This window comes from Sminthopsis crassicaudata, chromosome 3, assembly GCF_048593235.1.
Source record: "Sminthopsis crassicaudata isolate SCR6 chromosome 3, ASM4859323v1, whole genome shotgun sequence".
NCBI classification, from domain to species: domain Eukaryota; kingdom Metazoa; phylum Chordata; class Mammalia; order Dasyuromorphia; family Dasyuridae; genus Sminthopsis; species Sminthopsis crassicaudata.
This window is the reverse complement of record NC_133619.1, coordinates 261,997,510-262,016,391: the sequence shown is the minus strand read 5'-3', so window position 1 is coordinate 262,016,391 and position 18,882 is coordinate 261,997,510. Positions and strand designations below refer to the sequence as shown.

Below are 18,882 nucleotides of genomic sequence, written 5' to 3'. Positions count from 1 at the left end.
GTTATTTTAAAAATAGCTTGAAATTTTAAATGTAAAATAGTTATAAGAATATATATATATTTTTTTACTTTTTCTTTTTTGCTAAGGCAATTGGAGTTAAGTGACTTGCCCAGGGTCACACAGCTAAGAAGTATTAAGTGTCTGAACTCATATTTGAACTCAGGTCTTCCTGACTTGAGGGCTGGTGCTCCATCCACTGCTCCACCTAGCTGCCCCTAAGAATAAATTTTTTAAAGAAGTATGACACCCTATAAAAACATAGATTTTTATTAATTTTCTTATTATACCATCAATGAAATAAAGGTCCAAGTGCTAAATTACTCACCCAGATTTGCTTTAACTTGTGAATATTTTTCAGGATATGCCCCACCCTGAAAAAAAGAAAATATGTTTTGTTATTCCTTGGTAAAAATATTGTGGCATATTCAATTTGACTGGTAAACTATAAATCAACTATGCAAAATAACAATTTGTGCTGTTTTAAATTTCTGGATAAGGCTACTTTTTTCAACCTACAAATCAGCAAGTTCTTTTCCAGGAGCTATCATGCTCCCTTTCACAATTTTCAATTACCCACTTTTGATCAAAAATACAATTATGACCTATCCTGTAAATGGCTTAAAACTCAAATCCATTTCTGTTTCTGTTTTGATTACACAAACACACATACACATCCCTCTTAATCTTTAATTAAAATGGTCTTTTGAGAAATAAAAATGCAATGAAGTTAGCTATGGTCAATACAGTATCTTTCTTGTCCTATTTTTAAGTTTTTAATGGTATTATTTTAATTTTTTTTACTCTGAACTTAACCCCACCCCCAAAATAGAGATTTCTATGAATACAAAACAGTAAGATACAAAATTCTATTACAGCACTATTACAGCTATCTGCTATTCTAGAGCATGTAGAAAATAAGAATATAATATATTACTTTCAAAACTGTCCCTGACTGTTATTTCCTTGTTAACTTCTTTCTTTTCACTACTATGTATTTGAAAAACTAGTTCAATGACCATTTTTTGCATCACTACTGCTAGTCTTCTCTTCATATAATTCCTAAGTCCCCAATTAAATTCAGTGGGGAGATTCCCAAGTCTAGGTGATTTGAACAAGTCTAAAGAAAAGCCTGCTTATGGACTTCCGGGAGATTCACAACTAGGATTGACTTCCGGGAGATTCACAAGGTAGAAACCCACAATCCCACTCCCTTGGAGAGTCAAGATTCATTCCCACTCAGCCCTCTTTGTAGTGACCAGAAACGGAAACTAAGTGAATGCCCATCAATTGGAGAATGTCTGAATAAATTGTGGTATATGAATAGTATTGAATATTATTGTTCTGTAAGAAATGACCAACAGGATGATTTCAGAAAAGCCTAGAGAGACTTACATGAACTGATGTGAGTGAAATGAGCAGGACCAGGAGATCATTATATACTTCAACAACAATACTATATGATGATCAATTCTGATGGATGTGGCCATTTTCAACAATGAGATGAACCAAATCAGTTCCAATAGAGCAGTAATGAACTGAACCAGCTACACTCAGCAAAAGAACTCTGAAAGATGACTATGAACCACTACATAGAATTCTCAATTCCTCTATTTTTGTCTGCCTGCATTTTGGATTTCCTTCACAGGCTAATTGTATGCTATTTCAAAGCCTGATTCTTTTTGTAAAACAAAACAACTGGACATGTATACATGTATTGTATTTAATTTATACTTTAACATATTTAACATGTATTGGTCAACCTGCCATCTTGGGGGAACGGGGGAAGGAGGGAAAAAAAGGTTTGGCGATTGTCAATGTTGTAAAATTACCCATGCATATATCTGGTAAATAAAAACTATTATTATTTAAAAAAAAAAAAAAAAGATTCATTTCCACTTCAACATTTGTGCTGGCTGGAGACATTCGGACAAGAGCTCTTGGGAACCAAAAATATTTACTATCCAGTACTTTATAAAAAAAGTTGCCAACTTCTGATCTCATCCACTAAATTTCCTTATGGGATTATACTGAGTTTTGCCAGATAAGTTATTCATGGTTATAAATCTAGATTTTAGAGCATCTCCAGATGTACAATAATTTTTTTAAATATTAGTTTTATATTAGCTTCTATGGGTTACTTATCACTCCAGCTTTGCTTCCTGATTTAGGCTTTTCTACCAGGATTAAGGTTCTTACCCTGCTGCACTTCTGGGCAAGCTCAATGAGGATTCTTAGTCTTATTCTGGTTCCTTTGGGCTACTTGTCCCCCTTTTGACCCCAGATCCTGGATGTTCATAGCAAGACCCTCTGTTACTCCTCAGGCCAGAAGGCTATGAGTGAGCCCACTTGTCTCCCTCCTTATGCAGACTACATGTTTCTGGCTTTGCTAGTGTCCCCCATTCCTATTTCCCATAGGCTTCTGGCTGAATTTTAGTGCATTTCTGGAATGGAAGAATCACTGTAGTTTCTGTGTGTGTGTGTGTGTGTGTGTGTGTGTGTGTGTGTGTGTTTTGGGGGGGAGCTCTGATGTAAACTTTAGATCATTTTATTAAAGAAGGTCAAGCATCCATCTTAAGCTGGAATTCCTTGTTTCATTATTTTTTTGTTTTTTTAAACAAAACAAAGATCAATTTTATAGTCAGTGCTCTTCTACTGAAATCCTACTCTGATGTTTCACTGTGGCACAAAAGTGGTCCAGAGTTTTCAAAGACACCGCTAACGCAGCACAAGCTCTGGCTTTCTATAATCCAAAAGATATTTGCGAACTGAGATTTAGCCTAAGTTTGAAGAAAATTAAAAACAGATTTTTAGCTAAAAAATGACTAAAAAGTTATACCACACTTCAGAGATCATCCAACACAAATCACACAGTTGCAACATGAAACAGAAAATTAAGTATCAACCCCAAAATGAGAGATCCTTTAATTACTGAAGTAAATCTTCAGACATCCAAATTCCATACTGAGAAATGTTAAATAAGAGTGTTTGGGAGCTCTTATGTTTCAAGAAGAAATAACTGGAAGTACTGCTTGAATATATCATTTCCAATTAATATTATGAATCAAAGGTAAATACTGATCAATAAACAAGAATTTACTAAGGGCTTACAATGTGACAAGGTTGGCACTGAAGATACAAAGATAAAAATAACAGTTATGGCCATCAAGTAACATACAATTCTACTAAAAGAGGTAATATGTATATGCAAGTATATAGAAAAGTGGGAGGCCTACTAATAGCTGGGGAAAATCAGGAAAAGAAGCTAGGAAGTAGTATGTACTACTTGTCCTTTCTTCCTCTCTCTTTTCTATTTGGAATTTTATTACTTCTATCACTTAATCCCTTCTAATCAGAGAGAACCAATTATTTTAATAACTGGCAGATATAAGGAAAAAATGATTTTTAATAGTCATTTTCCATATGAACATAATTTCTCTTCTAAAAAGTTGATTTTAAATTTCTTTTCTCAATATACATGCAGTCACCAATAATGAGGTAAACAAAATGCTGAAATCAGAATCAGGAAGACCTGGGTTCCAATCTCCCCATGCACATTAAATAGCCTTGTGACCCAGGAAAAGTCATTTTACTCCTTTCAATCTCAGATTGCTCCCCAGTAAAATGGTAATAATAATAATAGCACCTACCTTAAAAGATTTTTTGTAAGGATTAAATGAAATAATATAGGTAAAGTGCTTCACAAACCTTGAAGGATTATATAAATTCTAGCTATTCCTATTCTCTTCACTTTTTAGATTCTATGATCTTATATTCCTGATTTTTTTGAGGTAGCAACTTTTCTTTTTCAGTTCTTTTCAAAAGCACAGATGGCATTAAAAAAAATCAGTCCTTCACTCACATTAGCTCTGCATACAAACTTTTAAAATGCATTTGATTAAAAAAAAAAATGCTTACCTGTTCACAGCAAAGTTTAGTAATGCGAACGTAGCTGCTGCCAATTAAATCTGCTTCAGTTATTGTAGTCTCCATTGTACATATCCTAAAGGCCATCAAAAACAAATTCAAACTTCAAATCACTAAAGTGAATAAAAGTTCTGAAAGTGAATTCTATCTTCATCACAATTAAGACAATAGGATAGATAACCACAGATTTTTTACAGAGTAGCTGAGGTGGGTGGAGGGTAGTAGAGTTGGAAAGAATACTGGCTCTAAGAGTAGAAGCCCAAGTCTTAATTCTCTGCTCTAGGCTTCCAGTTAAATGACAATATATAAAGTTGTAGGAGAACCCAGATATTCCATATATATTCCAATCAAGATGAGAAAGAGTACTAGACAATAATTACTATTAAAAGAAATGCAAATCAAAATAACCTTCATCCTATATTCAGCAAATTTGCAAAGTTAACAAAAGCAAGAAATAGTCAATTTCAGAGAAGTTGTGGAAAGTCAGAAAACACTAAAGCACTGTTGATAGAGCTGTGAATTGGTACAATTATTCTGGAAAGGTATTTGAAAATTACTGGAAGGGGTTTAAAAAATGTTCATATCCTTTAATCCAGAAACTTCACTACTTACTAGTAAGGAGGTCCTGGCTACTAGGTAGGAATTGAAAGAGAACCTGAATTAATGTATACAATCTGAAAGCCGAGCTACTCCCAGAGGGAAGCAGGAAGGAGTATTGATCAGAATACCTAGGCCTTAAATAGGCCTTCTGTTCCTTGATAGGACAAAATCATCATAATCCCACAGTTACAGTAGCCAATCAAAAAGCCAAGTTATGATACCTAATTCAATCCCTTTCATATAATTTCCCTATAAAACACCTGCACATACAATATATCCAAACTAACCCCTACAAAGGCTTATTAGGAACCTAACTCCTTTTTTTTTAGGGTTAACAAGCCAATCAATGGCTTAATCCCCAACTTGCCATGCCTTAATGGTATCTTCCTCTCAATGACCTCTTAAACCCCTTGCTAAAAATCCTTATGGATTGCTCTTCTCAGTGTAATAAAATCTCTACCTCTTGATTAGGAGAAGATCTAGCTACAAATTCTTTTGAGATATCCTGAGGCACCAGTCTAGAATTCCAATATTAATTTTGGGGTCCAACACCTCAACCTCAACATAGGCATGTAGCCCAACAAGACAAAAAACAAAAAAGAAAGGCTCAATATGTCAATTACATGAAAGTGCTAGAACATTACTGTGAAAATTGGATGAGGATTTAGTTTCCACAATTCTGTTAAAAAACAAACAAAACCCTGAGAAATGAAACCTAAAAAAGTTAGGCTGAGGTGGAACAAAGGAAACAGAGGAAGGAGACCATAAATTATAATAAGAAACATGCATGCTACTGGTAGATGCAGAAGATATATACACCCAAATAAGGGTAAAAGAAAATAAGGGATAGAGTCACTCGAAATATAGGGAATGTGAATTGTAATTAAGGGAGGGACTGACAATATAGTCACTTACAGGGAACTATGACCAAATAAGATGAACACCAAAGGAGATGTAATCAGCTGAGGGGACTCATACTCAAATGAGAAGGAATTAGTAGCAGGCTGTAACTTCTGTAGTGCCAAGCCCATAGGAAATCAGGGGAGGGGCTTGTATTTCAGACAGGGTAAAAAAAGGTATGCTTTGATGCTTTAAGGCCTGTTTCCAGATACCCATTCTTGAAAAGATCATGAATAAAAAATCTTTTCCTGGCTTCATCAGCCAGTCTACAGAGTACTTGCTAAAAGATTAGTCTGTTCCATTACTTTACTCTAAGAAAAGTGAAAGTGAAAAATAAATAAAATAAAAGCATGTAATGACTCATATGAATGAAGTGCATAAGCAATGCAAGGAAAACATTATATACGATTACCATAACATAAATGGAAAGATCATCAACAACTGAAAGAATGATGAGAAATTGTAAACAAGTTTGATCCATAAAAGAAATTAAAACTTCCCCTACTCCTTTGTAGAGATCCATAAGTGTAAAATATTACATATAGGCTCAGCTTTTTTTGTGCTAATCAGTTTTACTGAACTTTTTTTTCTTTCTCTTTTTCTTAATTCTGTTAAAACAACAACTCTGGGAGAGGGAATGAGAGGAATATAAGAAATCAAGATGTTGAAAAAAACAAGGAACAGCTCAAGTAAAGATTAACAAATTCAAAGAGGGATTTACTGCTTAATTCAAGAGTGAGAGAGAATATGGAACCTGTACAAAAATTCCAAATCAAGATCTGAAGCTGCACATAAATAAACAGAAGACACAAAACATTCTGAGGAATTATGAGCTCTGACTAAAAGAAAGAAAATCAGCAAAGAAAGGCTTTTTCTAACCTACTTAAAAAAAAAAAAAAAAAATATCAAATCTTGGGAGCAGAAAGTCCAGAGGGTTTCAGGCCAAAACAACAACTTATATTCACCCCGAGGCAATCCAGACCAAAACAAAGACCTAGCTCGCTGGGATTGGGATCTTTTGTTGGCCAAAGAGAGCCACAGTGACTTGGATTAAGGCATATTTTGGGGTTCATGGGCTAGATTTCTTTATTAGGAACCAGGCCTTAAATCTAAATCACAAACATGCATTATACAAAATAAACAAATAATTAACAGTAGAAATACACTATAGTTAAAAGGAATTGGAAAAGGCTACAAAGCTAAAAAAAAAAAAAAAAAAAAGTAATCTAAACCTCTTATTAACCTTATTCTATTTTTATTCCTATTCTATGTCTAACCTTATTTTTATTACTCCCTTCTACAAACTCTACAGTTAAAAATCAACAAATATTTAGTAAGTACTTACTACGTGCCAAAAAACTATGTTAAGTACTGGAGATAAAAGAAAGAAAAAAAAATAAGCTTTGACCTTAAGAGATGAACTTTCTAATGAAGGAAATAACAATGTAAATAAATAGGCACATACAAAACATAAACTGGATAGATAAAGTTAACTGAAAGGGGAATGTTTCAGAGTGGGAGTTGGGAGGGGAAAGCCAGCTATACTGGCCTACTGGTTCACCACCAATATATGTATGCCCTTTCTCTGTGGGCAGTGAAATCTGCTCATCTTCTTGAATCCCTTGTTTTCTATTTAGTGTAAGTTCCTCCTTAATTCAAGAGGTCTACTAAAAACTAATATTTTTCTCATCTCTTCCTAAGGTTTATCTCATTTATTAAGTGTTCTTTAAATGTGCAAAAAAAAAAAAAAAAAAAAAAAAAAAAAAGTTTTCTTTCCCAATTAGAACGTAAGTTCTTTGAGGTCAGGGATAAAATCTCAATGTGTTTGTGTCTCCTGCACCTAGCACAGACATCTTCAAAAAATAATTACTGATTAACTGAGGTTTCTTCCACTTTTCCATACACCACCAGTCTATGAATTGGACCTAAGATTCAGAAAGACTCTGTCAGTAAAGAGCCTCCTCTATTAGATGTTACAAAACTGAAAAAGCAAGAGGGGAAAAAGGTCTCTTTTCCTCTGAAATGTCAATCTATTAAAGTTCTGAATGGCTCACCATTTGGTTGCCAGGAAAGGTAAAATTTTTTTGGCTACTGCTTCTCTTAGTCATCTACTAGTTAGTTAAGACAAGATTATCCATAATGATAATATAACACATCCTTTAAATATTGGGTTATGAAGTTTGCAGAAGTTTTCTGTCATCTACTAGCTTACTATGGAAAACAATATATCCTGTTCTCATAATGACCTGAACTTTTCTTTTTCTTCAATTCAAAAAGTACAGTACTTATTGATCACCTTCTATGCATGGGTCACTGGGGATTTTTTGTCTTGAGATTTATTAACTAATGAATGTAGGGTTTTCTTTTTTTTTCTTTTACTGATAAATGGTAATTGGTCTGTCTCTTAAAATCTTAAAGAATTTGTATAACTTTGAGAAATTAAAGAATTTGTTCATTCCCATGTAGCTAGTGTAAAAAAGAAGTAAGATTTGAACCCTTTACTTTGGGGTGTTTAGGAATAATGCTAAGGATTCTAAAAGAAAAAAACCAATAACATGGGATTTTAAAGAAAAAAAAAAATAAACAGTCCCCCATTCTCAAAGAGGTTTACACTTCCTGACTTCACAGTTTATGAATATTGATGTGCTTTTTAAAAAGCACAAGTTTTTTTGGTCACAAGTTAAAGGAGCAGGCCCTGTCTTGTGTCCTTAGCTCTCTATCCCATTTTCGCCACATCCATCAGATTTCCCATGTCCCACCCACATATTAGACACAATCAGCCAAGTCTCCCAACTCCACCTTTTTCTCCCTACCCACCTGGGGGAAGAGGAAAATGCTCAAAATTAGCCGAGGCGGCTGGAAGGAGAGAGGAGGAGCAAGGAGGATGGAAATGGATGCCCTATCTGGAAGAAGGTTTAATTTCCTGTCAAGCATTATTACTGCTCGGACAGACTAGCCCGGACGTAACGGCCTCTCCACAATAACAAGTGGTAGAGGAACATTTGCATTTGTACACACGAATGAGGGCGCACCAACGATGGGCAAGATGCTGGAAAACGCAGGCAGAAAGAGCACATAAGTCCCACACAAAGACATGTATGAGGAAGGGGAGGACCGACGGGCTGCATAGTGCAGGCAGGAGGGGCACCTAGACATACACGAAGGGTGTGTGTGCAAACACCCAAGTGAGACAACACTCGGTGCGGGAAGGCCACAAGCGGGCGGAGGGGAGGGTCGCTGGGTCGCGCCCGTGTACAGACACATCCAGACATCCACGGACGCGCACAAATACACGCAGACACACTCACCGAATCCGCCACGGGCGAGCTTTAAATCCGCGTCCAGGTTCAGAAGCAGGTCTCGGTCCGGAGGCAGCCGTCAGCACCACGTCACTGAGCCCACGGCAGGGGAGGGAGAGAGCGAAGAGAGGAAGACGCCAAGGAGTCACGTGGGCGGTGCGCAGGCGCGCTTGGCTCCGCCCAGGCCCGCTCTGACTTCTCCCCCCTTTCTTCCCGCCCCCCCTGCCGCAATCCACCCCGCCCGAGAGTCCCGGAGCGTCGCGTAGAAAAGCTCTAGGTAGGGAGCCCCCCTGCCCGGCCTCCTGGGCTCCCGCCGTGGCACCTGCGCACACAGGTTCGGCCTAGCGGTTCTGAAGCTGGCACGAAGGAAAACTGGTGCGTCACGGTGTTAAGGGAGAGAAGAGGTGCCCCGGAGAGGTTGTCATCTCTCCGTCCTCCTCAGCAGCATCCCCCCAGTCTGGGACAGTGCCCCCTCCTCACCCCGGCCCGGAAGGAAAACGGAGCGCGGGGAGGCGCCCTGGGAGGCGCTGAGGCGCCCTCGGCGCCCCGGAGGAGCCAGCTCTCGTAGCACGCGCTTACCTGTGTGGTGTGTGCTCCGAGCGAAGGGCCGCGAGTGGGTGCGGTCCGAGGAGCAGAAAGTCCCCAAAGAGCGGGACTGCGAAGCTCACAGCAGAGCTCTGAAGGAGGTTAATCGTATGTGTTTCCTTCCCACAGGTTCCCTAAAGCTAAAGAGACTATGGTTGAAAATTCTCCATCCCCCCTGCCAGAAAGAGCGATTTATGGCTTCGTTCTTTTCTTAAGCTCTCAGTGCGGTTTCAGTAAGTATGACTGAATGAGGAAATGTAACATGAATTTATGGAGCTAAACTCTGCTTTTTCTGTGTGATACTGTGAGGTTCCGACACCTGTAAGTTAGTCATCCAAATATGATACAACCAGGGGCAGCTAGACCTGAGTTCAAATCCTACCTCCGACACTTAACACTTCCTGGCTGTGTGAGCCCGGGTGAATCACTTAACCCCAATTACCTCAGCAAAAAAAAAAAAAAAAGTGGGCAAGTCACTTACCCTCAGATTAGCTCCAGCAGCTCACCAAGATAAACTACTGCCGAGTTGCTGATCTGCATTAGTAAATTATAGATAAATGGGGAGTTCCGTGCACTGATGAAATCATATCTGCTCCTCATGATAATCATATCTACAAAAGCTAAATTGCAGACCTTTTCAGAAAAATGTAAATTTTGCAAAGAAAACCCTAACTCTTTCTAGAAATTTGGGGTCATAAAAATCTATAAGTGAAAGTTTGCAGTTTGAACAGTTCCACAGTATTGACTGCTGCTCACGGGTGGGCTCCGTGACTTACCTGTGGGATTCCCTAAATGTCCCATTCCAAAGAAATACAATTCTTTTGAACTTTTAGATGATATGATTTTGGTTGACTTATCTCACTGGAATATAATTAAAAGTAAAATGCTTTAGGTCTTTCAGAAGTTTTAGTTATAAGATACAATTGATGGAGGGAATCTCTAATAATTTGGTGAGCTCTTCATGCAACTTTAATGATCTGGAGTAGAGAAATTGGAAGGACATTTTCTATTAAGAATGAACTTCCTTGAAGGGATTTTATAAATGGAAAGCTGGGAGCTCTGGATGATTAAAATTCAGGGAGATGAGATTTTTTTTTTAATCATAGCTTTTTATTTACAAGATATATGTATGGGTAATTTTTTAGCATTGACCCTTGCAAAGCCTTCTGTTCCAATTTTTCCCTTTCCCCTAGATGGCAGATAGACCAAGACATGTTAAATATGTTAAAGTATATGTTAAACACAATATATGTATAAATATCCATAGTTATTTTGCTGCACAAGAAAAAATCAGACTTTGAAATAAGGTAAAATTAACCTGAGAAGGAAATCAAAAATACAAGGGGACAAAAGCAAAAGGAGTGGAAATATGTTGTGGTTCACACTCAGGAAGATGAAGTTTTTTAGAAAACTAAAGATCTTCTTTTATCCAAAAACAAAGTGAGATAATAGACCAGTGCAGAATTCCAGTTTTCTTCTTTCAGAGGGTAGCAAAGGGAATAGAAGAAATATTTCTTCTTTTCCATCCTCAATCCACTAGAGCAGTTTATGACAACTTGCAGCTGAAGTAAATGGTGTAGGTAGTAGATCTTTGTACATACCAGCCCAGAAAGTAATTCATGAACCCCAACTGCTAGGATTTTTTTTTTCAGTTCTTTGTTTTTTTGTTTTGTTTTTTTTCCTGAGGCTGGGGTTAAGTGATTTGCCCAGGGTCACACAACTAGGAAGTGTTAAGTGTCTGAGACCAGATTTGAACTTGAGTCCTCCTGACTTCAGGGCTGGTGCTCTATCCACTGCGCCACTTAGCTGCTCCTCAGTTCTTTGTATTTTATGCATTTAAAAACATTCATTCAGAATTAGTCCAGAGGAGATAAATTACTTTCCCAAGATCACACCAGGATATAAGCTTAGTACTCTTAACTGTAGTCAGTAAACATCGGGTATTACATTTGGCTCCTGCTATACCTCATTTAGGAAGTTGAGTGACACCTTTCATTCAGAGAGGAACACTTTTACACCTGGTCACACCCTTCACATCCCAATGATTCTGAACTCTAAATTCCATTCCTTCCACCTTACCTCCTGATTCTTTATTGCCATCCTCCTCCACCCTTCCACCCAAAGTTTCAAAGATGCCATACAGCCCTTCCATTGTATTCTCTGGTATACTTGTTCCATAGGCAACAAAGTCCTTTCATCCTAAATCTTTTTCTCTTTCACTTCTTCTGTCCAAACCTTTCTGCCCTCTGATGACCCAGTCTCCCTAACCATCCTTACCAGTGCCAGCTACATCTTTTATCACACAGTAACCTCTCCTTTGAGGTTCATTTTAATCAAAATCCTGGTAGCGGTGGTCTACACATCTCTCCTCACTTTAGGTCACTGTCCTTCCTTCCTGGCTCACAGTTCTTCTCTCCTCCCCAATTTCTGCCCTCATTCTAGGGGACTTAAACATATAAATTGACTCTCCCTCTACCACCCTAACCATTCAGTTACTAAAGCTTTTTACTTCTTATGAGCTATTCCTTCACCTCACTTCAGCCACACACAAAGATGGTCATTCCTTTGATCTTGCCATCATCCACAAATGTACTACTGCCTTATGTTTTAAAATTCTTTAAATTTTTAATGTGATCTCTTGGCTTTTCATCTCTCCTCTGCTTTCCTCTAGTCTTTTTCCAGACTGTCATTTCTAGTCTGAGACCATCTCCCCTGCACTAGCCACTTTCTCCTCCTCTTGACCCTTTGGTGAACCAATCCAGCACTACACTGTCCTCCTCTCTTGAGTCTTTACCTCATGATTATCATGTTACTTATTATTCCCAGCTTTTCTAAACATTTTCAAGTCTTCTCAAACCATCCAAGGTTCCCCCTTCCTCTACCCTCTCAGGTGAGAATCTTGCCTCATATCTTCAGAAAATTGAAGCTATTTGCCCCAAGTTCCCTATTCTCTCCTCTTTATTTTATCATTCATTATGCATTCTGGCACTGCCTTTTCCTTTGCCCCGTCTCACATAATGAAATGACCTTACTCTTTATCTAAGTTAACTGCTCTATTTGCTCAAGTAATTCCTTGCTTCTCTTCTCCTCAGACAGATTATCACTTTTAATCTCTCTCTCAACACTGTGTATACCACCTATAATACTCCTATGTTTCCTCCAGCCTGAAAAAAATCCTTGCTTGCTTCTTTCATCCTCTTCTGCTCTTTGTAGCCTGCTGGTGAGTTAGCTTGCCTCAGGTCTCTCCTTAATCCAGACCCTCATCCATTCAGCCATCAAAGTGTTTTTCCTAAAGCATTCTACTTGTCACCCCCACCACTCTGTGACCCTGAATCACCTCAAGGATGAAAGACAAAATTCTCTATTTGTCTGTCAGGTCCCTTTGTAACCTCCAGCCTTCCCTTCTTCCAGTGTAGGAACACCTTAATCCCAGCCATATACTCTTTCATCCAGTTACAGGGGCCTCCTTGCTGGCCCTCAAACAAGATACTCCATCTTTTTTCTTCAGGCATTTTCTCCAGTTTTCCTCATGCTGATCCCTCTCTATCTTCACCTGCTGGCTGCCCTAGATGCATTTAAGTCCCAACTAATAAAACCCCTCTAGAGTAGAGTACTTCTCTTAATTATTTCCTGTTTATCCTGTATATAACTTGTTTGTATAAATTTGTTGATTTGTTGTCTCCTTTTAAATTGTGAACTCCTTGATGGCAGGACCTGTTTTTTTTCCCCTCTCTTTGTACCCCCAGTTTTTAGCATAATACCTAGTGCCTAATAAATATTTTTTTATTGATTGCACCAACGTTTCTCCACATTCCTAATGGAAAATCAAGCTGGAAGCAAGATGTGGAAGTTGCCTTGTGCTGGCACAGATAGCAGCCTTCCCTCAGAAGACATGCAGAGCAGAATATTTCATGGGGCCAGAGGAAGGTTGGGAGTCTTCTCACCCAAGACTAGATAAGACTATAACACCAGGAAGTTGGAGTCTCCTGGTGAATTGAGATGTCCTTTTGGGGCAGATGGAAATCATGCTGGCTTACTTCTTGCTGCCTCCCCTCAGGGGCAGTGCTCAGCTGCAGGTTCACCTGTGGCTGAAAAGCTAGATTCTCATATCCCATTTCTGTAAGGTGGGAGAAAATGCATGAGGAAAGGCTAAGAGTTGTGATTATTGTTTTAGGGGACTGTGGTGACCTCTTTTGTTGCCCCCATTTCCTTTTTCTAAAGATAATCCTGTAGTTCTCAACTTCTCTATTCCTAAAATTATATTCTTTTGTATGGTACACATGGCATATATTTGGTTTGGTTATCTCTTCCATTCTTTTAACAGAAGAAATACTGTATCTTGTCTTTCTTCTAATGGTGAGGTTCATTTATCAGTCCAGTTTACATCCCTTTCCATGTCTCATTACTTTTCCAGGCAGGAGGAATTTGTCCCTGGTTTTCTACACCTATAGTTTTGGAGTATTTTTTCATCTGAACTAGCATCTGTAGGGTCTTGACTCATTTATTAGTCCCATGTTACCATGAGTAGAGAAATGTCCTCAACACGTTGGAGTTTAGTATTTGTCATATGATACTTTGCTTGACTTGTCAGTTACATACTCAGTTGAATTCACATAATCTTCACTTAATAAGTACATTATTAGGACAAGCTTTATAAAGCCTTTTAGGTCAGGCTAGCCCTTGCCCTTGTCCTTTGGCTACTTGGAGCATTCTGATCAAGTTGTGTCCTCAGAGGTTACTTAACCCCACTAGAAATTTGTTACACTTGAGTTGGACCCTTACTGCCACTAGCTATTCACCTGCATACTTGTATTTCTTGTACACAGCTGCCAAATTGATGTTACAGAGATAGTCTGATTATCCAACTCTTGTTCTTAGTGGATTACACCAAGATGAATAATATTTTGTCCCCGAAGCTAATAACTAGTGGAGGAAAATACATACGCATAAATAACTTTAATTCAAGACCTTTTAATAAAAGTACCAAGAAGACAAAGGTCCATCCAATGCAAATTCTTCTTTCTTTACTATAAGAGTTCAGAAGATGGAAAGATTTTTAGCTATCATGATAAAACCAGATTTCCTGCTTCAGATCTTGAGTAAGACAATAAAGACATTAAGATAGAATATGTACCATATTTATGATATTCTTAATATTTTTTTCCTTTTGTACAGTACTCTATCTTGTGTGGGCATTTATTCCTGAGACTTGGTTAAACTCCATAGGACTAACATATTGGCCTCAAAAGTAAGTTGAAAATATACCCTTAGTAAAAAGTAAAGTTCATTTTACTGTCATTGTAAGGGGTTATGTATTTTGGTTAAAAATCCAAATGCTAGTTATTTCTTTTTAATGCCTCTTTAATAATATTAAATACTAGCAAAGCTTGAAAATTTTACCCAGATGCCAGGGGTCAACAGAGGTGGCTTTTGGGACTTTAAGAATTATAATTTTAAAAAATATGTGTAATTTACTTTAATATTCCGTTCTACAGGTATTGGGCAGTTGCTTTGCCAGTCTACCTCCTTATTACTTTAGTAATTACTTACATATTATTATTTGGAATTAATATGGTGAATACTTCTCCACTGGACTCTATTCATACAGTCACAGGTAAATTTAAATTTACATAATTATTAGATCAGATCATCATAAAGTTTAGCAAAAAACTGAAAAATATTAATATAATAAGGCACTTAGGCAGTATGATACCTAAGAATTCTGGACCTGGAGTCAGGAAGAACTGAGTTTATTTCCCTTCTCACAAGCTTAATTAGCTATGTGACTCCTTAATAAATCTTTTAATCTCTTTCAGCTTCACTTTCTTCATTTGTAAATGGAAATAATAACAGTGCCTACCTCACAAGATGGTTGTGAGAATCAAGTGAGATAAAGTACACACAATATTTTGCAGATCTTAAATCACAGTACAAACAATGACTATTATTACAGCTTGATATAATTTATTATATTATAATTATATATTAAATAATATATAACATATTATTGAAGATTGATTTCATATTTTATGACAGTAATACTGTCATATTCTTATAATTTTGCTCTAATAACAATCATACCTATCTTATGTTTTAATAGTGTTATATAGTTTACAATGTGCTTTCTCATCATTTTTTCATTTGCTCTTGAATAATAACTCCATGAAACAAATATGACATATTTTATCATCCCACTATTCTAGATGAGGAAACTGAGGCTAAAAGTTGTTAAATTAACACAGAGTCTTAGATTTGATAGAGACCTTAGTGTTCATGTAGTCTAAACCATACCTGATCCCCACTTCAAAATATCCAAGTAGTCATGCAATCAATAATTTTAATAGAGATTCCATGTTTCTGGCGGCAGCCCAATCTACTTTAATTATTTGTGAGGTTTTCTTAAGATTAAGCCTAAATTCAGCCTTTTGCAACTTTAACTATTTGTTTCCATCCTTGCCTTCTGGAAACTAATCTCTTCACCATACATAATTCTTCAATTGCACTACAATGGTGAATCTCAAACCCCAGTCTATTAACTCTAATTCCAGTATTCTTTCTGCTTATACTACACCAAATCTAAAAACAGTTTCATCCACATTTAAAAATTTGTTTGGAAAAAAAAATTAGGTTTTCTGCTTTTGTTTGGAAAGTGTTATTCTTTCTCATGAGAATATATTTTGTTTGTTGTTTAGTCATTTCTAATCATGTCTGACTCTGTCATCCCTTTTGGGTTTTCTTGACAAAGATACTGGAATGGTTTGCCTTCTCCAACATTTGTTTTACAGATGAGAAAACTGTGGTAAACATGGTAAAGTGACTTATTTGGGTTACATAGCTCATAAAAATGAGTCTTCCTGACTCCAGGTCAAGTACTCTATCCATTGCACCATCTAGCTGCTCTATGAGAATATGTACTTTTTAAAATAACAGGGTTTTTTAAAGAATTTGAATTTTAGTAGTAAAATGTCTTCCAATAACCTCCCAAGGCATGTTTCTTATCTTCCATAACTTTAATGACTACAGGACAAAATTATTTATAAAGATTTCCATAAATAAATAAACTCAAAATTTGGGAGCTATTAACTTCAGTAAGCATAGCACTCAGATGCACTTCTGCTCTTGTGAGAGTTGTACTTTTTCATGAGAGAAAAACTGACTTAGAAAAAAAATTATTCCTATAATAGCAAAATGTCAATTCTTCTTACAAACTAGATATAGGAGAATTAATGTCTTTTTACTGACTTTTAAATTTTTATCTTCAGGTTTTAGGGTTTTTTTAAGTAAAATTTAAGACTTTATTGCTAAATATGTAAGATACTGTATTATCGTCTTAATGATTTGCAATATTGTGTTCCTTTTGCCTATTGAACTGTGTTGTTGATCTTGGTTAATATCAGAAACTATGATTTAGATCCCTGATTCTCCACCTTTTAAAGTATGAGAACTTTTAATTTCAAAAAACATTTTCAGATCACTTATGATGGAAATTGTAATACTAATGTATATTAATTAGAAAAATATATAATGACAAAAAGGCTATGATTTGATAACACTTCTAAATTAATTTGCATTTTATTATAGATATAATATATTTATGATTATAATAATTAAAATACAATTTTATTATAATACATTTGAAAATAGAAATGGCTATATCTTCGTGACATTTACCCAGTCTACATAAGTTATATTTGCTTATGTATTTGTTCCAGTGAGTCATATTACATTATCTAATTGGTGCAAAATAAAGACCAAAATGACAGTGTTTGGTGCCTGCATTCATTATTGGACTTCTTCCAGTAACCCTACAGTCCTCTAGAGGTCTCCAGCTCACAGATACTGATTGATTGAACAAGAGCATTAGATTTAAGCATTGTTTTCTATTTAATCTTTTTTTTTTTTTTGCAGATAACTATACCAAAAATCAGTCACAGAAGAAATCTCAAGAAAAAGCTGTTCCAGCCTTAAAAGACATACCTATTAGTGAAGTAAATCAAATGTTCTTTATTGCTGCCAGAGGACTTTACACTAAAAGCTGAATTATACAAAGAGCATCTTAATGCCAAATATTTAAGAACTTTTTGAATAGGACTATTTTGACTGCTGACTTTCTGTTTCCCTCAAACGTCTTGTATTAATTGAGAAGGAAAAAAAGATCCAAGTTGAATGAAAAGAAAACTGACCTTGGAACTGGAAAACCTTGTCTCAGATCTCACTTCTGAGACAATAGTTGAATGACCCTGGGCAAATCACTTCTTGATGCTCAATGTAGCTCTCTAAAACTTGTCACAGAAAAGATGCAGAGTTCCCTCTTCTGGGGATTTCCTGTATCAGTTTCATAATGGGTGAAGTCCCTCTCCCTATTAGATTTTTCTGGAATGAGATTCCAAATATTAGTTGATGAATGGAAGAAATAAAATACTACATATCATATTTACTAGAAAATCTCTAATTAAACATTTAAATTAACCTTTTTCTTAGTTGGCTTTTAATGAGTTAAATATTCAAACTACTTGCCACAGAAAAGATTGCATCTGATTCAGTTCAACAAAAAATTACTAAGTATCCAATATGTGCAAGACACTGCTAGGTTCTGGAGATACAAGGACAAAAACAAAAGCTGTCTTCAAGGATCTTACATTTTTTTTGAGGGGATATGACATATATACATATAAATATAATTAATATCTGAAAAGGAAGAGGTTGCTAAGCAAAGGGGGGAGGGAGATTGAAATATTTCTCAGAGGAGATGACCTACCTATAGAACCCAATAGGAAGGTAAGAATTTCTTTTTTTTTTTTTTTTTTTTAAATTTTTTTAATTAATTTTATAATTATAACATTTTTTTGACAGTACATACGCATAGGTAATTTTTTTCTTTTTTACAACATTATCCCTTGTACTCCCTTCTGTTCCGAGTTTTTCCACTCCTTCCCTCCATCCCCTCCCCTAGATGGCAGGCATTCCTATACATATTAAATATCTTATAGTATATCCTAGGTACTATATATATATGTGCAGAACCGAATTTTATTGTTGTTGTTGCAAAGGAAGAATTGTATTTGGAAGGTAAAAATAATCTGGGAAAAAATGCTCACAGTTTACACTCATTTCCCAGTATTCCTTTTCTGGGTGTAGCTGATTCTGTCCATCATTGATCAATTGGAATTGGATTAGCTCTTCTCTATGTTGAAGATATCCACTTCCATCAGAATACATCCTCATACAGTATCATTGTTGAAGTGTATAATGATCTCCTACTTCTGCTCGTTTCACTCAGCATCAGTTGATGTAAGTCTCTCCAAGCCTCTCTGTATTCCTCCTGTTGGTCATTTCTTACAAAACAATAATATTCCATAATATTCATATACCATAATTTATCCAACCATTCTCTAATTAATGGACATCCATTCATTTTCCAGTTTCTAGCCACTACAGAAAGGGCTGCCACAAACATTTTGGCACATACAGGTCCCTTTCCCTTCTTTAGTATTTTCTTGGGATATAAGGCCAGTAGTAGCACTGCTGGATCAAAGGGTATGCACATTTTGATAACTTTTTGGGCATAATTCCA

General features: G+C 36.4%; 2 protein-coding genes across 9 annotated transcripts in view; one reads left to right on the top strand and one right to left on the bottom strand.

Moving 5' to 3' along the window:
* Positions 1 to 8,885, bottom strand: part of TTC3 (tetratricopeptide repeat domain 3) — a 162,362-nt gene extending 153,477 nt beyond the window's left edge. For 6 of the 7 annotated variants that reach the window (XR_012488006.1, XR_012488005.1, XM_074300637.1 and 3 more), the window contains exons 1-3: positions 8,733 to 8,861; positions 3,916 to 4,000; positions 326 to 371 (exon numbers count right to left, since the gene is read on the bottom strand). Coding sequence is in view for 5 of the 7 variants with exons in the window: in XM_074300637.1 (XP_074156738.1) it covers positions 326 to 371; positions 3,916 to 3,990 (121 nt within the window). In the remaining 2 variants the exon portion in view is untranslated. Of the gene's footprint in view, positions 1 to 325; positions 372 to 3,915; positions 4,001 to 8,732 lie in introns of all 7 variants that reach the window. The other variant, XM_074300641.1, reaches the window with a different exon arrangement.
* PIGP (phosphatidylinositol glycan anchor biosynthesis class P) lies at positions 8,884 to 17,783 on the top strand. Of its 2 annotated transcripts, none has more exons than XM_074300643.1 (5): positions 8,884 to 9,000; positions 9,438 to 9,541; positions 14,484 to 14,556; positions 14,804 to 14,922; positions 17,217 to 17,783. In XM_074300643.1, exons 2-5 carry the CDS (start codon positions 9,460 to 9,462, stop codon positions 17,345 to 17,347), a joined length of 405 nt encoding a protein of 134 aa, XP_074156744.1. In that variant the 5' UTR covers positions 8,884 to 9,000; positions 9,438 to 9,459; the 3' UTR covers positions 17,348 to 17,783. The 2 variants fall into 2 exon arrangements, with proteins under 2 accessions (XP_074156744.1, XP_074156745.1); XM_074300644.1 differs by having other exon boundaries at positions 8,962 to 9,098; positions 17,217 to 17,498.
* The last annotated feature ends 1,099 nt before the right edge of the window (positions 17,784 to 18,882 follow it).